The sequence below is a fragment of the Lipotes vexillifer genome, unplaced genomic scaffold (genome assembly GCF_000442215.2).
Source record: "Lipotes vexillifer unplaced genomic scaffold, Lipotes_vexillifer_v1.1 scaffold472, whole genome shotgun sequence".
In the NCBI taxonomy this organism is placed as follows: Eukaryota; Metazoa; Chordata; class Mammalia; order Artiodactyla; family Lipotidae; genus Lipotes; species Lipotes vexillifer.
Window position 1 is genome coordinate 2,288,649 of NW_006797698.1, and position 11,194 is coordinate 2,299,842.

At 47.7% G+C, this 11,194-nt stretch overlaps 2 protein-coding genes across 2 annotated transcripts; one reads left to right on the plus strand and one right to left on the minus strand.

Annotated features, from left to right (window-relative positions):
* Positions 1-129: 129 nt before the first annotated feature.
* LOC103088702 (GTPase IMAP family member 5-like) lies at positions 130-2,011 on the plus strand. Its single transcript, XM_007469844.1, has 2 exons — positions 130-172; positions 1,131-2,011. The coding sequence occupies exons 1-2, from the start codon at positions 130-132 to the stop codon at positions 2,009-2,011; spliced, it is 924 nt and encodes a 307-aa protein (XP_007469906.1).
* A 3,734-nt stretch (positions 2,012-5,745) lies between these two features.
* LOC103088967 (GTPase IMAP family member 5-like) lies at positions 5,746-8,164 on the minus strand. The gene is made up of 2 exons (XM_007469845.1): positions 8,119-8,164; positions 5,746-6,632 (listed from the first exon to the last, which is right to left on the minus strand). The coding sequence occupies exons 1-2, from the start codon at positions 8,159-8,161 to the stop codon at positions 5,746-5,748; spliced, it is 930 nt and encodes a 309-aa protein (XP_007469907.1). The 5' UTR covers positions 8,162-8,164.
* Between the last annotated feature and the right edge of the window lie 3,030 nt (positions 8,165-11,194).

Genomic DNA, 11,194 nt, shown 5'->3' on the forward strand with positions numbered 1-11,194 from the left:
ATGTGTGACCTTCAGTAGTTGTTTTTTTCTCCCTTCAATCTCATCATCTATAAAATGTGGTGTTTTGTGTCGGATGTCACATCCGACTCCAGTACGAACAATCTCTGCCTGTTTTCCGTCTAGAACAAAATGGAGGGGCTTCAGAAGGGTGGAGAAGACACCTGCATCAAAGGTAAGGTATGGTGGAGCCCCGCACAGCACCTGGGGACCATGAACTCAGCATAGGGTCAGCACACTTCCCACCTGTCGTGAGAGGTACAAGGCTAGAATCATCTCAACACGAAGAAAATGCACATCCCCCAAGAAATAGAACTTATTAGGCTATCTGCTGTCACGCTCTCCTTAGTGAGGGTAAGTCTTTTCAGATAAAACCCTGCCATCTTCTAAAACAGAGACCCGGCAGGGATGGGAGGAGTTGAAAGTATGCGACTAACAATTAATGTAGCAGTTGCAGGAAGCTCTGAACATCAGAAGGCCTTCAGAGTGGGAACTGAATAGGGAGAATGTTCTGGAAAGGGTGGAAAAATTCAGCATCCCAAAAGGAGCGATCCTAAAGACTTTGGCCAGCTGGGATGATTTATTCCACCAACCCTGCATGACTTCCCTTTATTCTCTACGTAAGAATATTTACTCTGAGCCCAGCCCTGTCGGGAAAAGAGAGTGTGAGAGCCTAACTGATCCAGGGATGCTATTTCTTCTAGGTCTTTTCCTTTTCATCTTTCCTTCTCTTCCTCCTAAAAAGGCATTTATTACTCTTTTTGTCAGTTCAGGCTGCTAAAACAAACACCACAGACTGGGTGGTAATCAACAAATGTTTATTTCTCACTGATCTGGAGGCTGGGAGGTCCAAGGTCGAGGTGTGGTAGATCTGGTGTCTGGGGAGAACACTCTTCCTGGTTGCTGTGTCCCCATCTGGTAGAAAGAGAGTTCTAGTCTCTTTCTTTTCTTAGAAAGATGCAAATTCCATCACGGAGTTCCATCCTCACGCCCTCATCTAGACCTCAGCACTTCCCAAAGACCCAACTTCCAGATACCATCACATTGACGATTAGGGTTTCAGCATATGATTTTGGCGTGGGACACCTTCAGTCCATGGCAATGGCACATTAACTTTTTGTGTGCTCTGACAGGTGGAGGGGAAGAGAGCTTAAATCCAGGATCATTTTGGTTGAGGATCATCCTGGTGGGCAAAACAGGCAGCGGGAAAAGTGCCACCGGGAACAGCATCCTCTGCCAGCCAGTGTTTGAGTCCAGGCTGGGGGCCCAGTCGGTGACCAGGGAGTGTCAGGGCGCAACGGGCACGTGGGATGGGAGGAGCGTCCTGGTGGTGGACACGCCCCCCATCTTTGAGGCGACGGCCCAGGACCAAGAGGCCTACGAGAACATCGGGGACTGCTACCTGCTCTCGGCCCCGGGGCCTCACGTGCTGCTGCTGGTGACCCAGCTGGGGCGCTTCGCAGAGCAGGACGTGGTGGCCGCGACCAGGGTGAAGGAGGTCTTTGGGGCGAGAGCCCTGAGACACACGATCGTCCTCTTCACCCACAAGGAGGACTTAGCGGACGGATCCTTGCGTGACTACGTAGCAAACACAGACAACGTGAGGCTGAGGGGCCTGGTCCGGGAGTGCGGGCAGAGGTACTGCGCCTTCAGCAACCGGGCCTCCGGGGACGAGCAGAGGAAGCAGCTGGCCGAGCTGATGGCCGTGGTCGAGGGGCTGGAGAGGGAGCTCCAGGGCGCCTACCTCAGCAACGACCTCTTCTTTGATGCACAGCGGCTCCAGCAGGGCGGGGGCGACCCCCATGGAGAAGGTCTCGTGCGCTACCTGGCCCAGGTGCGGTCGCATGTTGCGAAGCAAAAGCACGACCTGAAAGAGGCCCAGAGAAACCGGGCCTTCAAGGCTGTCCTCCGAGTCAAAAACTGGATCGTTGTGCATGATGCTCTTTGTGTTTGTCTTGTTTGGTGCAGCTTAGTTTTTCTTCTTATTCTGCTGATCATCTGGTATCATCTTTAATTCTCTGTCTCATCTGTTTGTCAGAGCCTTTTCTAAAGTATCACCTCAAGGATTCATTGTTCGTTTCAGAAATAAATTCTGTTGGTCTGCAGAGGACATGGTTTGTCATCTCCGCAGCTCCCATCTTCCTTGTAGGTTTCTGGCTCGGTTCATGCCTCCACCAGTCCCTCGGTGAAGCCACGTGCCTCAGAGGAAGATGACGATGGCTCAGTTCGAGGGATACCTGGCTGGTCTATATACAATCTCATTTTCTTTGTAGTGAGCAGCTCAGGCGTAGGCCTGAGACCCAATTCAGGCCAATGGGAAGTGAGAAAAAGTCTGCAGAGGTGGGGCCAGAAGCTTTCTCCTTGCCCAGGAGAGACCCCCATAGAGAGACAGTCTCTTCCACCTCTGAGCATTGTTGGACCTGAGTGTAAGGCTTGCAATGACAGCAGCCGTGTGGCTACCGACCTGAGGTTGAAGCCAAGCAGAATGATGGAGTCAACCCGAGCCACCGACTCAACCGCCTTGAAGTTTGCACTATCTCTGGGTTTCCAGTATGTCAGCCAATAAATTCCCTTATTGCTTAAGCTATTGGAGTTTGGGGTCTCTTTTACCTGTATTTGAAAACATTTGAACTAATGAAGAGTTCTCCATATCCTTTAAAAAAAATCCTTAAATCTATCAGAACTTTCCTGTGAGTAAGTGAATCGAGACTAAATAAATGAATTTCTCTTTTCTTGTTCCTAGTATCAGGAAGGACCTCCCTCTACAGCCGAATTTCCTGCTTAGAGTAGACATTCACTGAATCCTGAAGAAAGTGAAAAATCCCTAGAGTTGTATTATTTTGGAAATGACAAAAGGAGGGGGCAGAGTAAATGGATGATCCCTAGGTGCGTGTTTTCCGTGCTTCCTTTATCCTTTGAGGGAGAAACAGAGCTCATATTTGAACACTTTCCAAGGAATTACTTTGGCGAACATTCATGTGCGAGTACAGGTTGAGCAAAACCCTTTCTCCTTCTCTGCTGTAAAATATCCTTGGGTTAACCCTCTGGCTTTATTCCTCTTGGAAATCAACAAAGGTGGAATGTCATCTGGATTACTGGGCAACGCTGCTCCTGGGGAAAGAGATGACTTCTTGGTGCCGGGAGGCCTGGGAATGGACCATCTACACACCTGGAGGGAGACCGTCCTCCTGCAGCCCTGCTCTCTAATACTTTCTTGGGCCGAGTTCCTGCCTGGTAGGGATGCCTTCCCTGGAGGGAGGATGAGACCGCCCCGCCCAGAGGGCTTCAAGGACAGCACATCCAGATCCAAAGTCTGGCTTCCTCTGCACAGCCCACTCTCCCTCTGAGGGTCTGGCAGAGTGCAGGGAGCCACTGTCACAGGGCGGCAAGACGGAAACCTGGCTCCCTCCCGACCTTGCTGCTAGTGCCTACACTGTGTCAGTTCCACCCCGTTGGTGTCGCCCCTCCGCGTTCTCTCCTCTCCTTCCCCACGCCTCGTGCTATGGCGCAGACTCTGATGGCCAAGATGGAATTCTTTTCTTCTGAATGTTATCCTTTGTTCTCAGGCTTACACTTATTTAGTCCAATGGCCACATTGCTGCAGCATGATCTTCCTAAAATTCCTAACTTGCTTAAAAGCCTTGGGGAGGTAGCCCTTGAACCCTGGGGGTGACGCCCAGGGCCCCACCCAGCCAGGTCCCTTCCTGCATCCCTCCTACCAGGATTCTCATTCCCCTCCTTGAGCGTGGGCTCCCTCCTCCTGAGTGAGTCCCGGGAGGGAGGGTCCGGCACATTCCTAGAAGCCCAGCCCTACCCTGGCTAGGTCGCCTCTGCCCCCCCCCCAACCCCCCCCCCCGCCCCCCGCTCCGAGCCCGCCCCCTCCTTCTGGCTGACACATTTCTCTCATACCCATTTTATTTTTATTTTTATTATTTTTATTTTTTTTGCGGTATGCGGGCCTCTCACTGTTGTGGCCTCTCCCACTGAGGAGCACAGGCTCCGGACGCGCAGGCTGAGCGGCCATGGCTCACGGGCCCAGCCGCTCCGTGGCATGTGGGATCTTCCCGGACCGGGGCACGAACCCGTGTCCCCTGCATCAGCAGGTGGACTCTCAACCACTGTGCCACCAGGGAAGCCCTCTCATACCCATTTTTATATGCCTTTATCCCCCTACCGCGCTAAGCATAGAGCCCGACCACTCAGTGCTCACACAAGTGTTGGTGGAGCGGGACTGAATGAAGTCAAGGAAGGGAGAGACCAAGTTAGGTCAGACCGTTTGGAAACAATGCATTGAGGAGGGGGTCCTTGGTCTGAGAACGCAAGAGTTCCTTGGGGTTTCAAGAGTTTGTGGAGCTCAGACATAGCACTCCTTGCACAAGATTGGAATCAGTTATGGGGTAGCGCTGTAGAGACCAACACGCACCGTAGTTCCAGTGGAGGTTTGCAGCATGACGCTTGGGCATCACAGTCGAGTTCCTGAGATTCACTCTAGCGTATTCATCACTTGCCCATCCAGTCACAGGCTGCCTGGGACGACTGCGGGTCTCCCCTACAGGGTACGAAGCAGGGGCTGGGGGCGGCAGCTATCCCAAAGGAGAAGCTCGGAGGGGGCCGCACAGGGCCCTCCTCTCCGGATTTCCTGTTTCCACTGACTTCGTGACTCCCACTCAGATTTCACCCCAATGTCTGCTCTCTTCTCTTTGCTACCATTGAAATGGGCAACGCCACCCTTTCCCCCAATTTCTGCAGGTATCCCACACGACTCCGGGGTTCAAGACGTTCCACTACATTGCAGCTCAACCCACGATGGAAAACTTCCTAAGACGGGGGTCGGCTAACCGCAGGCTGCAGACCTAATCCAGCCTGCCGCCAGTTTTGCATAACCTGTGAGCTAAAAAAGGGCTTTTACATTTATTGAAGGGTGAAGAAATCAAAAGAAGCAAAATGTTTCACATATGGAAAGTACACGAAATTCAAATTTCATAAAGTCGTATGGGGATGCAGCCTGGCCTGGCACTTGCATCTTGTCCACCGCGGCTTTTGCGCCACAAGGGAACGGTTGAGTGGCTGCAATGGAGACCAGATAGTCGGCTAAGCCTGAAATACTACCCTTACAGTCTGGCCCTTGCCAAGCCCCGCTCTAACAAATTCCAGTTCCTTAATTTCCCAGGCACTGGCCCTGCACAGACCCCCTTCCCCTTCTTCCCCCTCACCCCCAGGCCCCTCCCCTCAGCCTCTGCAGGCCCCAGAGACCACCCCTGCCCCCCACTGAAATGTCCTCATCTTTCTCTCTTTGGGGGGAGGGGTGCCTTTTTTTTTTTTTTCTCACAGCCTACAAGGAAGTCAGAGTACGTTTCTGAATAAAATAAGGAATTCCACTACCAGCTTTTAATATAACATGTTTCTCTCCTCAACAGCAAGGCTGTAAAAAGTAGGTCACAGAAGTGAGATGCTCACACAGCATGACAGTCCACTCACGCTCCTTCCTGCAAGCTCCCTAATATTTCACGACTGTATCCAGTTAGTTTATTATTTGCTTTCACCATTTTTAACAAAACAAACAGGGTATTTTCCTTTGGATTTTATTTACCTAAAATGCAGCTGAAGAAAATGGATGGTGTGTCTGATGCAAGGAAGGGAAATTGAAAGTGAAACTACATGAAAAGCAAATAAAGTTCCTTATCAACATAGACAAAGATACTGACTCTGAAAAAATGGAAGCTGATGGCAGCTATCATCTGAAAATGCTCAGCATTCGTGAGTGCTACACAAGCTAATTAAAATGGCAAGAAAACTCAAAAAGCATATAACAAAAACAGCAAATATTCTGATGTGAGAAATGATCCAGTTTTTGACTCGGAGGACAGCCTTGAAGGCCCGGTTTCTCTGGGCCTCTTTCAGGTCGTGCTTTTGCTTCGCAACATGCGACCGCACCTGGGCCAGGTAGCGCACGAGACCTTCTCCATGGGGGTCGCCCCCGCCCTGCTGGAGCCGCTGTGCATCAAAGAAGAGGTCGTTGCTGAGGTAGGCGCCCTGGAGCTCCCTCTCCAGCCCCTCGACCACGGCCATCAGCTCGGCCAGCTGCTTCCTCTGCTCGTCCCCGGAGGCCCGGTTGCTGAAGGCGCAGTACCTCTGCCCGCACTCCCGGACCAGGCCCCTCAGCCTCACGTTGTCTGTGTTTGCTACGTAGTCACGCAAGGATCCGTCCGCTAAGTCCTCCTTGTGGGTGAAGAGGACGATCGTGTGTCTCAGGGCTCTCGCCCCAAAGACCTCCTTCACCCTGGTCGCGGCCACCACGTCCTGCTCTGCGAAGCGCCCCAGCTGGGTCACCAGCAGCAGCACGTGAGGCCCCGGGGCCGAGAGCAGGTAGCAGTCCCCGATGTTCTCGTAGGCCTCTTGGTCCTGGGCCGTCGCCTCAAAGATGGGGGGCGTGTCCACCACCAGGACGCTCCTCCCATCCCACGTGCCCGTTGCGCCCTGACACTCCCTGGTCACCGACTGGGCCCCCAGCCTGGACTCAAACACTGGCTGGCAGAGGATGCTGTTCCCGGTGGCACTTTTCCCGCTGCCTGTTTTGCCCACCAGGATGATCCTCAAAGAGGACGAGGTTGCAAACAGCTTATGTTCTATCCCGCCTATAAAAAAAAAAAAAAGAGTTTTTCGTGTTTTACTAAGTCAGTGATTAAAAAAAAATTTTTATTTTATCTTGGAGTTTAGTTTATTAACAATGTTGTGTTAGCTTCATGTGTGCAGCAAAATGATTACGCTATACATATACGTGTATCTATTCTTTTTCAAATTCTTTCCTCATTTAGGTTATTTCAGAATATTGAGCAGAGTTCCCTGTGCTATACAGTAGGTCCTGTTGGTAAAGTTAGTGATTCTTAAGACTTTTAGGTCACTGACCTTTCATGGTATCTCATGAAAGCTATGGACCTCTCTCCCTGCCTAATAGTGATATTTAAATACATACAGATGTTTGCATACAACTTTAGGCGACTCTTGAATGGCAGGAAGCCCACACTGGGAGCCTGAACTTGGACCCACAGCCAAGAGTAAGAACTGCTACACTATGAAGGATGCTCCAAGGACTTCATCAGGACCAGGGACACTACAGCTTTCAGAAAGCTGGTCCCTGTGCTTTTCCAGGGATGGTGCTTAGCCCAGTTTCATGCTAAATAAATGTGAGATTAGAAAGAGGTGGAGGATGAGAAGTCATCAGTGAGAAACTATTATCACCTCTCTTTCACCCACCAATTAATTCCAAGGCACACAGGCTGCCAGTCACATTCATCTGAACCTTGGGGGTAAAGGAAGTCTCAGATGTCAGAGCTCCACTGACCTACCACCGAGGACCAGCTGAATGTCCCCGGGTTTCCTCTTTTTGGGTGGGGAGTTGGATGTTTGAACGTGAGCCTAGAGAAGGCTTGTCGTTAAAGTCAAGGACGGAGTCTGACAGATGACCCTGGATCGGTGGCTGAGGAAGAGATGATAAGACCATCATGTGTAAGAAATACATGCGTTGGAAAGATCGTCAGTTTGGCTGATAGAATGACAGGAAATTAGAACAAAAGTGGTGTTGTCGAGGGTGACCCTGCAACAAGAGCTAAAATCTTCAAGGGATGAAGAGAGTGAGAATCCAAGGATTTCTGGAGTTCTTATGAGCTCAAATGAATTAAGTTCATTTTAGTCTCCTAAAATCTGTTATTGTTATTCCTTTTACTTTGTGTTGGTTCTCCCCTGTCTTAAGTATCCTGGATTTTTTTTTTTAAGCAAACACGATTACTAAATCTTTATGGGGAACTTTTCCTCTTTTCAGTTGAGTGCAGGCCGGGAAGGGTATCATTTTCACAATTCGTTTCTAAGTCCCCTGACTTCTGACTTGAAGTTTCATTTCCTCATTTCCCGTACATCAGGGCACAGGGGAGAGCTTCACACTCGGGCGTGTGTGGCTGTGATGATGGTGGGGAAGATAAGAACATGATAGCTGCCTTTTCTTCTGCAGCTGAAAATAACTGGGTTTCTTTTCTGTCACTGTGTTTGAGGTGAGGGAGAGGAGGAGAGAAAACAGTGACTCTTCCCTGACGCCTAGAGCTCTTGAGAATTTGGAGGCTTTCTTACCTTCAGCCATGGTCCCGTATCTGCTCCTCTGAAGCCCGTCCATTCTCTTCTGGAATAAAAAAAGGAAAGGAATAAAAAGCAAGTGTCCATATGGGACTTGGTAAGGCCTGAGAACACCTCCAATTCAGACAGCCAAGAATAATTATCCTTAGAGGAGCCGTTTCCATTGCTAATTTTCTAACTTATATTTTACTTTCAAATATCCATATATAACTTTAAGCAAGCCAGGTGATGCTAGGCTATATTAACACAATGAACTCTTGCTTTTTCCTCATCCTATAGGAAAGCATGAAATGTTCGAAAACAAATCAGTTGATTATCTCCCCTCTACATGAAAAGGCATGAAATAAAGTCTTCTATGGAATGAGAAGCAGGATTTTTTTAATTGCTTTATTATTACTATTATCATTGGAATCAAAGTAAGCAAACTCGCTAGACTAGAGAATGAAAATTGCCTTTGCTGTAAATGACATTGGCTTGTTTGAAGCACTGGCCATTTCCAGCCCCAGAAACTCTTTGTATCAGACGGATATCCCGGTGGCAAAGAGGAAAGTCCAATGTACCTTCCAATGGGAGTGTGGAATTGGGGATCCAGGGCTCCTTGGAGCACGGACATGCAGTAGAAGACGGAGGAGCACGGCCACCACCCTCCCTCCCCTTTGAGCAGCTGGTGGAGAGAAGCTGGTGCCATGACTGAGGGATAGAATCAACATTCAGGACAAATTCACGATAAATTCATTTCCTGCTCAGTTTTAAACCAAATGTCTTTCCTTGTGGGTCTCCCAATAACCACTTAAAAAACATTCCAGTACATATAACCAGAAATTGGCAAAACTATGGAGATAAATGTTTCATTCAGATGAGGCATAATATTGTGTCGTTCTTGGCGCTAGAAAAGGTAAGCATGCATTAGAAAAGGCAAGCATGCAATATGCCACTATAATTAAGATGATCTCTGAGACTGTATTTTATTTATTCAGTTTTAAAGATTATGCAGTTATGAAACAAACATTTTAAGGGGAGAAATACACAGAGTAATGAAACAAATGCCCACTCTTTGCAATGAACAGATCTAAGTATTTTGGCATTTTCACTGCTGCTGTTCGGTTTGATTAAGAAAGTTAAAACATTACACATATAGTTCCATTTATTTATTTTTTGACTCCCCCCAACCCGTCTCATTTTCCCTCTTCCCTGCAGAGGCAACCAGTATTCTGAGATACACATGTATGTATAGGTAATACATAGTACTTTTTGGCATTTTAATCTTTTATGTCAGTGACATTATTTATGTAGCATTTTATCCAACTCAATTTTATTACAAACATTTGGTGTGCCAAAATCCATGCTTGCTACCACAAACAGTGCTGCAGAAGAATCCCCCTGCACGTCTCCTTGTGCACATGGACGATTTGTCTGGGATATATAGTTTCCACGTGACAAGATACTGCCAAATATGACTCCAAGAAGCTTAAGTCATACTGGCAGCAGCCATGGGCGAGAATCCCCTAAATCTTCACTCACGCTTGGTGATATTAGATTTTTAATTTTTTGGTCACCCCGATGGGCATATCTTAGGATGTCTTAATTGGTTTAAAGGTGCATTTTATTGATTAACATTGAATTCAAAACGGTTTTCATAGTTTATTTGCTATTCAGGTTGACTCTTATTTCTACCTTTTTCACATTTTTCTGTTCACTCAGTAGGGAAGAATAGAAATGGCCCTCATTAGGGAAACCAGCCCTTGTCACATTCTCAGAATTTATTAAGGCAACTTCCTTCCTTCCTTTCCTTTTCCTTCTGCATCACTTTCCTTTCCTTAAGCCCAGAGAAGAGCATTTTCCTCACCACATTCTCCCACACGCTGTCCTGGCCTCTGGTAAATAACACTCCAGCTTTTGCTAAAACTGCTCAAATCCTCTGACATCGTTTTTACTTCAGACGACAGTTGCTATATATTGGAATCAATATATCGATGTGGTAAAGCCGATGAGGACAGTGGTGACAATGTTGATGATGAACTTTACCATGGTAATAATCCTCTGTGCAGCCATTTGTAATTTTCAAGATTGTTTCATGTCCATTCTTTGAATCATTCTCCTAAATTCCCTATGATGTGATCAAGATAGGTATTAAAATTTCTATTAAAATATTAGGAAACTGAGCCTCAACTGACCTGCCCACGATCACACAACTTCCATGGAGCTAAGACCAAAACATGGCTCATTTTGCCTGTGTATTCCTCTAGATTTATCAGGGTGGAGAAGAGACTATACAGCCAATGAACCTCTTGGAACACCACATACCATACTGCCATCCATGGTCAGGACATAAACTGAAGCAGACAGGCGGGAAGCTTACCCTAAAACTGACAAAGAGAACTGTATTGCAAAATCTTGAGTGCACGTTTTCAAAAAAAAAAAAAAAGATTATTCAAAGGTAAAATCGCAGGGCCAGAAGTTGCTTGGAATGGAAGTATTTCAGTTTAAAGCAATCTGGTGTTTTCCCATGACTCGATGATCAGTGTGACCCAAATAGAGCTCTGTGGCCTCACAAAAGCCAATCAAAGTTCAGGTTACATTAGCAGAGGCGCGCACGGTCCTCCTGAACCGTCTTCTGAGTGGGTCAGGCTGCCGGGGGAGACACGTCCCACCGAGGAGTAGATTTTTTTGGACAGATATTAACAAATAATAAAGTGTGCAGAGGCTAGTCAGAAAGGATATTGATGGAGACGCTAAAATGAGTCATAGAATATTAAAAGGACAGAATCAAGCCTAGGAAAAGATCGGGAAACATCCTAAACTGGAAGGAATGTGACACATGTCAATCACATAGTAGACAGAAGTGGGAGAATCGCGAGTGGAGGCAGATTTCTTCTCCACAAGGAAAACCCTTTTAATCTTCCCCCAGGTGGGATCAGGAATCATGAGAGAGTCGCGGGCAGTATGCGAGCAGAGATTATAAGAGTATCTGACAGGAGCAGCAGGAGGATGCAGCTTAGGTAGGAGGTTGAAGCCAATGAGTATAATGTACCTCCTGATTTGTACATTACACGAAACTGATTTTATCTTGACG